This window comes from Notolepis coatsorum (genome assembly GCF_963971535.1).
Source record: "Notolepis coatsorum genome assembly, chromosome: 13".
NCBI classification, from domain to species: domain Eukaryota; kingdom Metazoa; phylum Chordata; class Actinopteri; order Aulopiformes; family Paralepididae; genus Notolepis; species Notolepis coatsorum.
In genome coordinates, this window is record NC_140177.1 from 122,807,755 (window position 1) to 122,823,555 (window position 15,801).

Consider the following 15,801-nt stretch of genomic DNA (forward strand, 5'->3'; position numbering starts at 1 on the left):
AAGGAGGAAGAGAAGAGAGAGGTCCCTCCCCTTACATTGACACTTATAGACATTCTAGAACAGTTGATCACATGACAACATGACAGGCGTCTCCTCCCCTAACATCATACGATCTCATCTATCCTGACCCAAAATGTCATTATGTCCCCCCCCGTCCTGGTAAAGATCAACACATCCCCTCAGAGGTCTGTCAATATACCACCAGAGGTCTGTTAATATATTACAGGGAAAGTGCAGATCGATAGCAATGATGATTCATATGATATAGACACTATACATTTTCTACTACACCCGACAACACACGTTAATGTCCCCATGGGCCGTACATGTCTTCTTTAAACAAGTCAAGAAGAAAACATAACAATAAGTCAAGAACAGAACAAGAACACCATAAGGTCCAACAAATTTAAAATAAATGCAAATAAATGAAAGAATGCAAGCACTCCCAGACATACCCCACGTGAAGGTAAGGAAAAACTCACTAAAACCTAACAATAGGGAAAAATGCTCCACAGGCAGTGTGGAGGAGAGAAACCTTAGAAGGGCCATTCAAGGGGGGATCTCCCTTCTTAGATGTCTAGTAGTGTTGCAGACTAACAGTTGGTAAGCATGCACTCAAGTGTGTAGTGAAACACAGATGAGTGCATGCAATAGCAACTGAACATTTTGAAAGATTAAAGATAGAGCTGATAGCGATAGCAACTGAACATTTTGAAAGATTGAAGATAGAGCTGATAGCGAATCTATTTGAGGCACAGGGGTGGCGCAAAGAGGGTCGCGTCCTCCCCGTCTTAATCACGGACATTCAACACCAACAGGTAACTCTCAATGTCGTTCGCTGTTTAGCTTGACCAGAAAACGTCCGGGGTTAATATTGTTCATCTGCCTCTCCTCTCTGTGGGCCTCTGCGCGGTGGAATGAAACGAGCGCTTCCTGTCTCCATTTCTCCGCAGTTTCCTGAGTTTCACTCAGAATTTCGTCATGGCGTGCCCGAGCCATTTGCATCGCTTCCTCATGACGTTTCTGCTCCACCCGTTGTTGAGACTCGCTGTACCGAGCCCACTCCTGAAACAATGCCTTAACATCGACTGGATTCGCCATTGCTCCTGTGTTTTAGTTTGAAGAATGTTTGTTTATAACCCAAAGAACGCTGCATGCATCCTCCACCAAGTGTGACGAGCCTGGTGGTGTTCAGACTCGTCACGGTTAAAAAAAGGTCGTAATACAGTCAGATGGTCAAAACACAAAACAGGTTCTCGTACAAAAAAGGGGATTGTTCAATACTCAGAGTAGTCGTCCGGTCCAGGGTCAGTACACAAGGGGGATTCTCAGCCAGTCTAGGGTCCAGTACACAATGAACACCTTCTCACCTTCACCTCTCCTCTCACTACCTCTCACCTTACAAAACTCTGTATACAATAATCTCTCTCTCAATGCAACAACTCCAACCTCACCTCCATTCAACTCACCTCTCACTAACCTAGTGTATTTGTAGTGTGTGTGTCTGGGGTGTGTGCGTGTGAGATGTGGGTGAACTAATGATGCACAGGTGTGTTCTATCAGTACTAATCAGCTACCTAATTGTTTCCACTCCTTCCGTGGCAGTAATACACATAGTACACATATCCATGAGAGGGGGGGTGATATCTGCCACAGTATGTATGTACGTACGTATGTATCTTATTATGTTGTTTCTGTATGTAACTCATCAGTAACTGTAAATGAGGGGAAACCCCAGAGCCTCACAAGTATAAAGAAAAAATATTAAAATATAATTAAAATGTATTTCTATTCAAGAGAAAGTGTTTAATTCGAGTGTCTCTCTGTGTCTCAGCATCGACTGCGCTGGCATTCTGAAGCTGAGGAACTCGGACATCGAGCTGAGGAAAGGAGAGACCGATGTCGGCAGGAAGAACACCCGCGTGCGCCTGGTGTTCCGGACGCACCTCCCAATGGCGCCCCCTCCTGGACGGGTCCTGGCGCTGCAGGTGGCCTCGCAGCCCATCGAGTGCTGTGAGTGACCGCTGGGTGTGTTCAGTCAGAGGGCCATTTCTGAACATTTAGATACAGATGGAAGGAGGGAGGTGGGTAGGTACATAGACAGACAGACAGACAGACAGACAGACAGACAGACAGACAGACAGACAGACAGACAGACAGACAGACAGACAGACAGACAGACAGACAGACAGACAGACAGACAGACAGACAGACAGACAGACAGACAGATAGATAGATAGATAGATAGATCTCTGTTTCTCTCTCTCTGTCTCACTCTCTTTCTCTGTCTGTCTCTCCCTCTCTCTGTCTCTCTCATTCTCTCTCTGTCTCTCTCCCCCCCCCCCTCTCTCTCTATCTCTCCCCCCCCCCCCCCCCCCTCTCTCTCTCTCTGCCTTACGGTAGAGGCAAACATGAATGAATGAATGAACAATACAGTACGGCTCAATACATACAATTGTTAAGGGGATGCAGACCAGATAAAGACGTTTGTCTTGTTTACATCAGGGTCCCCCATTTTCAATTCATAGTGACATTTATGACATACACAACATACATGACATCATGACATTTATGGCATAGGGACATACATGACATACAGGTATATAGTACTGTTACATTTGTGACATATATGATATGCAAATATACAGTACTGTTACCCATAGATCCTGACAGAGAGTATATACATATGATGGGGAGGATACTGTACATTAGGAGGGGGTAGGTGGGTGGGAGAGAAATATACATACGGTGGGGAGAGAATATATACATACGGTGGGGAGGAGACTGTACATTAGGAGGGGGTGGGTGGGTGGGTGGGAGAGAAATATACATACGGTGGGGAGAGAATATATACATACGGTGGGGAGGAGACTGTCTATTAGGAGGGGGTGGGGAGGTTTGGACATTTACGGTGGCCAGTTTCGAATTGCAGCCTCCCGTAGGTGCTCTTTTAGAGTGGTTTTGAATTTGGGTAGGGATTCACATTCCTTTACAGCTTTGGGTAGGGCGTTCCACATTGATGTGGCATAATTGCGAAACGTGTTTAGTCCCTTATTTGAGCCGAATCTGGGTTTAACATGATTTGTTGAGCTTCCTCTGGTGTTGTGGTCGTGGTATTCACTGACCTTTGGGAAGTATTTTGACATGTACATGGGTACCTTAGTCGTATAGTGTATCTTGTAGACCAGGCCCATTGCAAGTTGCTGTACTCTGTCGTCTACTCTAAGCCATCCTAGGTAGTCAAAGTGGGCAGGGGTGAGGTGGGTTCAAGTAGTAGTCTGACCAGTTTGTTTTGTGATGTTTGTAATCTTGTTTTTAGCGCCTTTGAGGTGCTTTGGTACGATGAGGTGCAAGCATAGTCATAGTACCCTTGAATGAGTGCCTCTGCCAGAGTCTTCAGGGTATTCTTGTTTACCAGAGAGGAGATCCGGTACAAGAATCTAGTTCGTTGGTTGACTTTTTTTATTACCTTGGATGCCATTTTGTCTCAGGAAAGATTTGCCTCTAGGATGGACCCTAGGTATGTAATTTCATCTTTCCTTGTGACAATATTGTCACCCACTGTAACTGAGAAGCCGTCGGTCTTGCTGAGTTTGTTATTTGATCAGAAGAGAATGGACTCTGTTTTACCCAGGTGTAATGATCGTTTGTTATCAGCGAGCCAGGTGCAGATTCTGCCGAGTTCTGATCTGAGGGTTTTTTCAACCTGTAACTTGTTCTTGTCAGAGACCAGCAGGGCTGAGTCGTCCGCGAACAAGAACAAGTTGCAGTCACAAGCTGACGACATATGTTTCTCTGAGACAAATCTTGATGATCTATCAAAGACCCTGAGGTGAAAATAGAAAACTATTCAATCGTCAGAAATTATAGAAACACAAGTATGGGGGGGGGGGTCTGCATGTATATACACAAAGATACCAAATGCATTACCCGTACTGACCTGAATCATGATGCAATTGACACTGTATGAGTTGAAAGGGCTAAAACTGTACTAGTCGGCACCATCTACAGACCTCCAGAGCAGAGTGGTTTTTATGATGTACTTGATGGGTGCTTAGCTGGGGTGGAAGATGGAGAGAAAACATAAACACGGCTATGCAACGTAAAGAAGCACCCGTCTTCAAATCTTTCAGTAGGTTTTGAGATCTGCACAGTGTCAGTCAGCTAATTACCCAACCCACAAGGGTGTGTGATTCAACGCAAACTACCATTGATCTCATTCTAACCTCGGACAAGTCCAAAATCTCCAATAAAGGGGTTATAGTATGCGGGTTAAGCGATCATTTTATGATATTCTGTACCCGCAAAAGAAAAAAAGGCCGGCTGTCACAAAACAGTCACATCTAGGGACCTCAAAACCTACTCTAGAGAGGCCTTTAACCAAGAACTGGAGAGCCTGGACTGGTCCGATGAGCTCAGGGGTACACTAGTTGAATAAACATGGCTTGGCTTCAAAACAAAAATTCTCATCAATACTTAACAACATGGCTCCCCTGAGAACCACCAGGGTTAAAAATCGTGCTGAGCCATGGATGCATTCAGACTCACTGACCGCAATGAAAACCAGAAATAAAAAATGCTCTGAACTTCATAAGTCAAAGCTTACCAAAAGCTTCAACAGTGATCTCCAAGCCCACGTCGTTAAACTCAAACAACAACGAAACAGGCTAAGAAACAATGTAAATACCATGATCAAATCTGCAATTTATTTTGGTCAATGATAAAACTGAGGAAAACAAAAACAAACCCTGTGAGCTTTGGAAATTACTCAACAACCAACTAGGCTGCAGTAAGAAACTGAAAACCAGATTTACAAACATCAACATTAAGACTTTGGATGCTACTGGTGAACATGCTAAAACGTGGTTAAATGCCAGCACCCACTTCAATGATAGCGTTGTGAATGCATAATCTCTAACTTAAATTATGGCTATGTGTCTAATCTGCCCGTCGCTTTTGCAGTCAACATTGTCGAAACGGATTGTTTTTTAATCGGTTCATTTCCGTTTTATAGCATTTTGAAAAGCCCTCGTTTTTCAGGAAAATATATAGATTCCGTGATAAACGGCATTTACTGGAATATTCTGGCATACACAAAAACGTTGAAATTTTGGCCTATTTATGAATCGTTTTCAAATAAACGCTAGATTATCGATAGTATATGTGTACTTATGCACGCTATAGAAGCGATCTGAAAAGTATATTCTCTCATTTCCTGATCGCACACGCACACACACACACACACACACACACACACACACACACACACACACACACACACACACACACACACACACACACACACACACACACACACACACACACACACACACACACACACATATATGGGACACGTTGATATATCTGTGAAAAAAGCTCTGATTATCCCAAGACTGGTAAAATAGATTCTTTACCTCAGATCAGATGTTATCCAAAAAGATTATTCCAATTCCTGATCGCCATTCCAAATATCGATCGCGTTTATTGATTCAGCGTTGGGTGCTGGAAATACATAATCCACGCTGTTCTGAGGGCCGGCGATCACTTGGTCTCTTCAGTTGGCTTGACAGAAAAGTAAAATGAGGAAACTGGCCCCCCCCTTCATCAGTCTAAACTAATGGGGTGCAGTTACACAGGGAGAGACGATAGGGGGCGGTATCTTCCCAATTGAGCTCAGAGAGACTCTGCAACACTAGCGTTGATGAAATATAAATTAAAATCGCCAATAAAAAAAAATACGACAAACAAACGCTATATAGCGTTGCCGGCACTCAACTGGCGGCATGAACTAATGACAAAACGCGTCACTGGCATCCAAAGTGTTAGGACAGACGACACTCTCATCACAGACAAGCTGGATGTGGCCAATTACTTAAACATCTTCTTTACGAACATAGCCACAACACTGGTTAACAAACTACCCTCCCACTCTGGGCACATTCTAGCCTTCTACAAAAACCTAGGTGTTCGCAAAGACGATTTTAAACTTGTAATGGTAACAACTGATGAGGTGTTCAAAACAAACTCCCCTCCAAATTCCTCAGAGACTCAGCAGCCACCATCACCCCAGTCATCATCACCTACATAATAAACCTCTCCATAAAACAGGGACACGTCCCCAAATATTTCAAAATTGCGAGAGTGACCCCCCTGCACAAAAAAGGCAGCAAATTAGACCCAGGCAACTACCGCCCTGTTTCTATTCTTACCTCCATCTCGAAAGTTATGGAAAAAAAATTCTACGAACAGGTCGAAAAGTACCTTGCAGAAAAAAACCAAATCTATGAATTCCAATCTGGCTTCAGAACATCCCATTCCACTGACGCATGCCTTCTCTATTTGAACGACCACATCAAACACGAGGTGGACGTGGGAAAATACTGCAGCATGGTCATGCTGTACCTCCAAAGGTCACTCCATTCTGATTGATAAGCTAAAAGCAATTGGTTTTGATAGTTCATCAGTGAGCTGGAGAACAGATGGTGGAGGTGAACGGTACAGCCCCCCCCCCCCCCCTCCCAGTGAGCTGTGGTGTTCCACAAGATAGCATACTAGGACCTTTACTGTTCCTAATTTATGCAAATTACATCAGCTTGTGACTGCAACTTGTTCCTGTTCGCGGATTACTCGGCCCTGCTGGTCTCTGACAGGGACAAGTTGCAGGTTGAAAAAGTCCTCAGCTCTGAACTCGGTAGAATCTGCACCTGGCTCGCTGATAACAAACCATTACACCTGGGCAAAACGGAATCCATTCTCTTTGGATCAAATAGCAAACTCCGCAAAGCCAACGGCTTCTCTGTTACAGTGGGTGACAATATTGTCACAAGGAAAGGTGAAATTACCTACCTGGGTTCCATCCTAGAGGCAAATCTATCCTGTGACAAAATGGCAACCAATGTAATCAAAAAAGTCAACCAACGAACAAGATTTTTGTACAGGATCTCCTCTCTGGTAAATAAGAATACCTTGAAGACTCTAACAGGAGCACTCATTCAAGGTTTCTACAACTATGCTTGCACCTCATGGTACCAAAGCACCTCAAAGGCTCTAAAAACAAGGCTCCAAACATCACAAAACAAACTGGTCAGACTACTGCTTGGCCTTACTCCTAAAACCCACCTTACCCATTTTGACAATCTAGGATGGCTTAGAGTAGATGACAGAGTACAGCTACTTGCAATGGGCCTGGTCTACAAGATCCACTACAAATCCCCACTCCCCACCCACCCAATCCCCTCTAATGTACAGTTTCTCCCCTTCGGATAAAACCTATTTTTATGATGTTCTCTCTTTCTTACACAGTACCGTATATTTGTATGTATTGTATGTCAAAATGTCTTGATGAATTGAAAATGGAGGACCCTTATGAACAAGATGAAAGTCTTTTTCTGGTCTCCATCCTCTTATCAGTTGTTTGTATTGAGCTGTACTGTATTGTACCCATTCTGCAATCTGTTAATTAACGTTTTCAATCAATCAATCTCTCTCCCCTCCCCCTCCCCCCCCTCTCCCTCTCCCCCCTCTCCCCCCTCCTCTCTCTCCTCTCTCCTCCTCTCCTCTCCCTCTCTCTCTCTCTCTCTCTCTCTCTCTCTCTCTCTCTCTCTCTCTCTCTCTCTCTCTCTCTCTCCTCTCTCTCCTCTCTCTCCCCCTCCTCTCCCCCCTCTCCCCCTCTCCCCCCCTCCCCTCTCTCTCCTCCTCTCTCTCTCTCTCTCTCTCTCCTCTCTCTCTCTCTCTCTCTCTCTCTCTCTCTCTCTCTCTCTTCTCTCTCTCTCTCTCTCTCTCTCTCTCTCCCTCCCCCCCAGCTCAGCGTTCTGCTCAGGAGTTGCCAGTGGTGGAGTCGGTCAGTCTGACTTCCTGTTCTGTTGAGGGGGGGGAGGAGCTTCTGCTGAGTGGCAGCAACTTCCTTCCCATATCCAGAGTTCTCTTCATAGAGAGAGGGACAGGTAGTGTGTGTGTGTGTGTGTGTGTGTGTGTGTGTGTGTGTGTGTGTGTGTGTGTGTGTGTGTGTGTGTGTGTGTGTGTGTGTGTGTGTGTGTGTGTGTGTGTGTGTGTGTGTGTGTGTGTGTGTGTGTGTGTGTGTGTGTGTGTGTGTGTGTGTGTGTGTGTGTGTGTGTGTGTGTGTGTGTGTGTGTGTGTGTGTGTGTGTGTGTGTGCGTGTGTGTGTGTGTATTTCCTATGGGAGGTGAAACTGGTGTTTGACTTGATGCCAACATTTGGGACGAATTTCTGAATATTCATTCCAGGAATGTAATCAATGCAGTGTTCCTATTTTTACGTATTTATGTGTGTGTGTGTGTGTGTGTGTGTGTGTGTGTGTGTGTGTGTGTGTGTGTGCGTGTGTGTGTGTGTGTGTGTGTGTGTGTGTGTGTGTGTGTGTGTGTGTGTGTGTGTGTGTGTGTGTGTGTGTGTGTGTGCGTTTTATGTACTAGATGGCAAGTTGCAGTGGGAGGAAGAGGCACATGTTGACCGCGATAATAGCAATGAGGTAATTATGTGTGTGTGTGTGTGTGTGTGTGTGTGTGTGTGTGTGTGTGTGTGTGTGTGTGTGTGTGTGTGTGTGTGTGTGTGTGAATGAGTGTGAGAGCGAGTGTGAGTCTGAGTCTGAGTGTGATGATTGGCAGTTCTGTTTCATTAGGGGCTCTGCTTGGCATCACTACTGCACTATCTCGCGTACGTGCACGCGTACTGAATAAACCACAAATGTACCTCTAATACCAGTATTAGTCTGACCACACCCCTCATCAGCTTACCTTCATAAGCAGGTGTGTGGTCACCTGCTCTCCTCCTTCTCGCTTTCACCACAAGGAAGAAGTGCCTCGGTAGATCCCCACACTTGACACCATGATGGAAGAAAGGTTTAGGAGCAGCTTTGGGAAACAAGGATACGTTGACATCATATCTTTATTTTCTCTCTCACTATTTTCGAGAAAATACGGCGATATTGTCTTCGTACTGGAGTGTCTGGAAGATGATGATCATTCTAAAAACCCTCCACCGGTTTTCGTATTGGGAGCACGCCGCTGCATGCTTCTCAACTGCAGTTCCTTGCTGTGTTTGTTGGGGTGAAACCTGTCAGGCCACAGCTGAACTGTCGGACATGCCGCTGTTGTGAGAAGCGGTGCGTTCCAGGTTGGGTGAGTAGTGTTTGCTGGCGGGCTCCACTTGTCTGTTAGTGCTATGGGGGCTACTTGACAAAGTTTATGGAAACCGGCCCCAGGCTAGGGTCCTTTGTTCAGCCACCTAGGCGACAGAAGGCCTTGGTCTGGAGACCATTATAGTTTTAACTAGTGGGCCGCGACCATTGACACTGGTGATCCCTGTGTGTTCTGGACGAGTGGATTCTCTCTGTCACCGTGTTAAGGCCCCATCTTTCATATCCAAATGAGAGTATTCCTTCACGAGGGGATATGTGCATGTAATGTGCGATAGCGGCAGATTCATGTTCAAAGTCAGCTACACAGGCCAGTTGGTACTGTGCTGATTCCGTCGGATGTGGTAAAGTCACCGTTGTGAAGCGGTGTTGACATCTTGTTTTCTCTTTTCTCTTAAAAAGTGAGGAGAGGTTCAGAACGGCGGCCTGTCTGGGTGAGTGTTATGTCATTGTTTACATGTTCATAGCTTACGGTTAGCCAGTCAGCTGTTAACTGCTGCGTTAGCCTGCTGGATCGCTGCATGGCCTGCTTAGGGCCTACTATTAGCCAGTCAGCTGTTAGCTGCGGGGCTAGCATGTCGTGGTCGCTAGGTAACGTTAGCTTGCTGCTATGGCCATGGCCTGGCGCGGGGTAGCTTAGCTTCTCGCGCGCCGCCGTGAGCTCGCTTCTGATCGCGTGCGTCGTTAGATCGGCGTCTCGCGAGCAGAAGCGGTAGCACCCGAACGGTTGGAGCGGCCGTTAGCTTGAGCTATTCTGTTGAACGTGCTTTGATTTTAACATGTTTTACACTCTTGACCACGACGTCATCCTTGACAGGGGATGTTTGTCGACCCTGCCCTGAGCCTGGACGGGGATTGCGTCAACAAAGAGGACTGTAGCGACTGGTTGGAGCGACGACGCTGCCCAGTTCGAGCAACACAGGATCGGCTGTGTTGTCTACGGGGTCTTTCTTGAGTCTGCACTTCGCTGATCTACGTTCCGGGTAGGAACGGGGTTGACCAGACCTCATAACACGTCTTCTGGTTTTACTTTGCTAAATGTATTGTGAATAACGGTGTTTTTCCCAAAACGTGTGTTGCTACAATGCATTTAGGATACGTTGCGGGTTATGTGTGAGCTGTTTTGTCACTGGCAGTTAGCTTCTCCGTGCAAACGGGATGTAATGATCTGGTTGTTGTGTGAGAAACACGGCCGTGTACTCACAACTAAGGTAACTAACCTATGAAGCTATGCTTGGTGACAAGTGAGTAAAAGAATGTTCTTTCTCAGACTGTAATGACAATGAACAGTGTGTTCACACATTAACAGGTTTTCCTGTTTTAACTGGCCGTATTGAGGGTAAAATAGGAGGATTGTGTTTTTCCCCCCCGGTTCCCTGGGGACTTTTTCATCCTCCTGTCAGACATGTTGTGCATTAATTGTGTCTTTTGTGTGGTAGGGATACGATGTAACTCTTAGCTTGATTGCTGAGGTTGTGCTGAATCTGCTGGAGAAACTTATTTCCTAAAGGGAAATTGGTTTGGTTGCTGTCATGTGTGCTTAGCAAGGCCTGTGGTCGATACTAATCAAGAATGATGTATTCTCTCATTGTGAAAAAAACGGCGTTCCTCTGTTGAGTGTTTTTGCCATTTTTTGTAGGTGATGATGGGTTGTGTGTGTCATGTGACCTACAACTGGGTTGTACTGGCCACAGAAGCACATGTGTATGTTGGACCGGGGTTCTTAGAGCCCTCTCTATTCTGTGTTTTTCCTTAGTAAAAATCAGATAGCAGGTTAGCTCATGCGCTGTGTGGAGCTGTGAAACGCTTCATAGAGCTGACTATGACTGTGTCATATTCTCTTTTTGTCGTTACATCGTATCATGGGTGTGGGGTCGTAAAGGGGTGAACTGGTAACCTTTCCTCTCCCCATTGTTCTGTCGGTCAGGGGTACACCCCCTGTCCTTCAAGGTTCCCGTCACGTGGCGGTTCGGCACGTTACGGGGGGGGGGGGGGGATGGGGGGGGAGGGAGTTCCTGGTCCCACGGCCTGGTATATTGGGCGTGTGCACCGCAGGAATTCCCCCGCCATAGAGTACGTCACCGTGCGCGTCTCTGTTGGTAGGACTTCCGTGTGCTGTTCAGGTCCATGTGATGGATCTGTTTTCAGGGGGGGTGGTCAGGGCTCCTCCTCACCAAGCGCCTATTCAGGCCTTCTGTGAGTTCGGACTCCTTCTTCCATGTGAGGAAGCCTCCATCAGAGTACAGAGCCTTCCTCCTCAGATTGTCAAAGTGAGTGGACCCTCTAGAAGGGTCCTTTTTCTATTGTATGTATATTCGATTCAATTCGTTTATTGAGTGTGTATGGGTTCAGTGCCTCTTCCCCGGAGGCCCTAAAACCAGTTTTTTACATGGCTCAAGGTGCAATATATTCTTTTCAATCTGTACAGCTCGCGTGGGAAGTCTCTCTGGGGATCCCCGTCTCTTTCCTATGGGAGGGTGGTGGGATGTAAAAATGTGAACATTTTTTACCCCGGCTGTGTAGACTGGGATACATACTGTTGATGCTTCCTTCTTTCTATTCCAGAAGTGTTGGAGTTAGGGAGTGTCACACCCCTCTTGTCGTTCCCCTGGGCGCCTTGGGGATTCAATGACAGGTCTAAATAGCCTGTTCATTGATGGGGGTGTGTCCCGACGCACGTATAGTGCTAGCTCGCTGTAAACAGGCGATTGACTGGCACGCCTTGGTTGCTTGTGGTTGAAACAGCGTTTTTATAAAGCAACTGAGATGGGGGTTTTTCCTCTTCCGACGACCACATCCCATGACCTGGGTGGGTTGTCGACGGATTCTCGTTCATGTCTGGGGGATGATGACGGGATGGATCTGAACATATGTGGTGGGGTCTCACGCCCTTGGGGTGGGCCACCAGGCGCGGTTCGTCCGAACGTCTGGGTGGCGCCTTCTTTTCATGTTAAGATCAACACGCATATCTGCCCTTCTCCTGGAGTAGGCATGTCGGCGTGGTTAGGGCACGGGACTGGTTCTGGTCACGCTGGTCCAGATCAGTTGAACCCGTTGTCCGCCGGGGATGCAGATCTGCTGTTCTGGTACCCTGAGGGACTTGGGCTTTTTTCAGGGGGAAAAATGCCAGGTCGGTCTGGGTGTCACAGGGTTAAGCGCTATGGAGACCCTGGTTGGGTATGTTTTTACTCAGCACTGTCGTCATGGCTTACAGCCATGCCATTCTGTACGCGCTCGATCTCGTCGGATCTCGGCCGCTACACAGGTTGGTCCTGGTTAGTACTTGGTTGGGAGACCGCCGGGGAATACCAGGTACGGTGTGCTTAGGGGCTGGTTCTCCATTATTTTTCGCTCCTCTCTCACGCATGGCGAAGAGGGGCCTGTGGGGGTGGTTTTTTGACCTCCTCTGGTGACCCTGTGCTTCCCGTACCGCCAGGCCCGGTCCGAAGTGATGTTTGCGACCCGTAGGCCTGGGTTAACCCTTTTTGGAAACTGAAACACTTGTACTGCGGTATAGCCGGTGTATACCCGCAGGTGTGTTTTGGAGTTTTTTCTTGAGGGGTTATAGGAACAACCACCGCATTGGGTAACACCGAGGTGGTTGATTCCCTGGTGTGTTGGAGCAGTGTCAACTCCCGGGTTCACCGTTTGAGGGTGCCCCTGCACGTTCATGACGTCTGCCAATCGTGTCAGCCTTCTCTGCCTCGACCCCTCTGGGTGGGGGTTTTTAAATGGAGGCTTGGTCATGCAACACCGCCAGCTTACGCTCCTTCCGCCGGGGCGGCTGTGTTCAGCTGTCCCCTCTGGCGCCTGTCTCGTCCGCAGTCTCCAGGCTAGGGTTAACAGCCTGTTGCCTGGTTTTTCCCCGGTGCGCTGCCTGCTTCCGTTGGTTAACCTTTTTTGTGTGCTTACGGCCATGCTGACTGCCTGTTCTGCAGGGTCAGTGTGCCAGGCGGTGTACTATTGGGGGGACAGGGCCCGCTCGGCTTACGGCCATACCAACCTGAACACGCTCGATCTCGTCCGATCTCGGAAGCTAAGCAGGTTCTGGCCTGGTTAGTACTTGGATGGGATTCCGCCTGGGAATACCAGGTGCAGTAACTGAGGGGCCTTTGTCCGAATACGCTGGCGATGTGGGGGGCGGGGCACTACGTGCCCACCTGGTGGGGTCTTGATGCTGGCATCATGGACTTCTCCGGGCCCCCATTCTAGGGAGTCCAGTCCTTTTGGTGGGTCTGGGTCTTCCTTCGCGCTCCGCTGCTACGGCCTTGCCACGGGGTTGGGTTTGCCCTTGACCCCGTGATTCTGGGGGCAGTAACGAGGTTGTTCCTCCGTTCGTTCCCGGGTGGCATGCGGGTTGTGCGTGTGTGTAGTCGTGGGGTCAAGCCACGGTCTGCTCACCCTGTGCGTTAAGTTGCTTGAGTGCCTCTTCGCACGGTCGGGTCCGTCGCCTTCCCGTGAGGCCTCTAATAGGGGGGATACCCTCCATTAGGGGGGGTCGGGGGGGCTCGGCCCTCCCTGTTCTGATGGTTTTGGGGGGCTGTCAGCGGGGTGTATTTGTCAGCCAGCGGCTCCGCTTGGCCTCCCTTTGTGCAGTAGTGATGCCAAGCAGAGCCCCTAATGAAACAGAACGTTAGGTTATGACTATAACCAAGTTCTGTTAATTAGGGGTGACGCTTGGCATCAGACGGCCGCTGCAGCCCTTGACCTCACCTTGTGGTGAAAGCTTGGGAAGGAGGAGAGCAGGTGACCACACACCTGCTTATGAAGGTAAGCTGATGAGGGGTGTGGTCAGACTAATACTGGTATTAGAGGTACATTTGTGGTTTATTCAGTACGCGTGCACGTACGCGAGATAGTGCAGTAGTGATGCCAAGCGTCACCCCTAATTAACAGAACTTGGTTATAGTCATAACCTAACGTTCTGGAGCGACAAAAAAAAGACGCGTAAAAAGACACGTGTAGCACTTGTGTCACCTACTTGTAACAGCTGTTCGCCACGGGCACAGTTCTAGGTACGAAACGAGGAGAGGAGTAATATGCACAATTTAAGAATAGTGGACCAGAGACAGAATTATAACAATAACCGGTGTTTATTCAATGCGCGCTAGCTAGACATACATAATACATACAGACGTAAACGGCAGTGGTGAAGTATCCCTTTTAGGTTCTTTCAATAACCTCTCTTTTAAGGAGGGTTAGTTCGATATCAAGTCCTAGATTGATTAGATCAACACATTAGGTTTGGTTCAGACGTCTCTGAGGTTATCTCTAGTAAACTCTATTTCAGTTTATCATTTCACTAGGTAAATGTCTAAACATATCAATTTAAACCTTTAAATGTGCAGGGAACGCAAATACCTTACTAGGTGAAATGCCCCTTTAAACTCTTCCTTTGAAGGTGTAACACAACAAAAGTACCAAATGGAATATTCTAGTTTTTTTTTAGTTTTTTTATTATCTTTTTTCCCCCTCCTTCTTTTTTCCGATTTTTCTCCCATCCCACTGTTAGTGGTTATGCCAATTCCCAACCCCCTTCCTGGCTGTTTACCCTACTGTTGGTCCGAGAGGCCGGAGACTGTCACATGCTTTCCTCCGACGCATGTGCAACCAGCCGGCAGCCAGCCTGGCCGCACAGATTCTCACCGGGAGAGTGTAACGTGTGGAAGGTCGCACTACCTCTCTCCAGATCCTACCCTTGCTGAGCAGGCGCCCCGACCGAACTGTAGGGGTCGCTGTCCACAACGCCCAGGACCCACCCACGGCTCCCCTCCCCCTAACTCAGCCAAACGAGTTAGTATAGCGATCAGCCCGAGCCAAGGCAATGCTGACTCTCCTGGAGTCGAGGCCGCAGCCTCTTGCATTGGTGACAAGCACAATCTCCGCTACGCCACCTGACCGCCCCGGAATATTCTAGGTTATGGGAATGCAAATACCTTATTAGGTGAAATTACCCTTTAAACCTTCTTTTTTTACAGGAGAACCATCAGTGATTCAACTATAATCAATGTCATCAATGGGTACACTTGAATCCCATTAACTCGTCCTCTTTACAAGAGAACATCAGTAGTTCAAGTATCTTACTGGGTGTATTTACCCTTTAAGTCTCCCTTCTTGTAGGAGAACATCAATGGTTCAAGTAGCTTATCAGTGGTTCAAGTATCTTACTGGGTGTAATTACCCTTTAAGTCTCCCTTCCTATAGGAGAATATCAATACCCATATATCAAATTAAATCAAATACAAAATACAATATCAAAGTAACAAAAGGTGAACGGGGTCGAAGCCCTTGGAATGTCCTTGTGTTCAGGTCAGTTCAATCCGTGGAAGTTCTAATGATTCAAGTTCAGTCAGTTCAATCCTACCGGACTGTTGAGGTAACAGGAGTTGGGCAACAGGGGTATTCGAATCAGGCTGGCATTAGCCTTGAGCTATATCAGCGGTTCAGTGGGTTGGCTCGCCATCTTGCATCGTCCGGCACACCGCCTCGTCCCCTCGTGGGCGCACGTGGTGATGGGTGGTCTGGACTCCTGGAACTGCTCCCAGGGTGGAACGGGGTGCTAGAAAAACCTGGCCTGCTTGTGAGCAGGCGTTCAGAAAATAAAAGCTATTTACCATCTTTTATCGCTTCATCATCTTCATTGCTTTCAG

The 15,801-nt window shown here is 47.5% G+C and overlaps 1 protein-coding gene across 1 annotated transcript in view; it reads left to right on the forward strand.

Moving 5' to 3' along the window:
• Nucleotides 1-15,801, forward strand: part of nfatc4 (nuclear factor of activated T cells 4) — a 116,319-nt gene that overhangs the window by 52,645 nt on the left and 47,873 nt on the right. Inside the window, exons 8-10 of the mRNA XM_084327514.1 lie at nt 1,835-2,013; nt 7,803-7,943; nt 8,430-8,485. Coding sequence (XP_084183640.1) covers nt 1,835-2,013; nt 7,803-7,943; nt 8,430-8,485 — 376 coding nt within the window. The remainder of the gene's footprint in view (nt 1-1,834; nt 2,014-7,802; nt 7,944-8,429; nt 8,486-15,801) is intronic.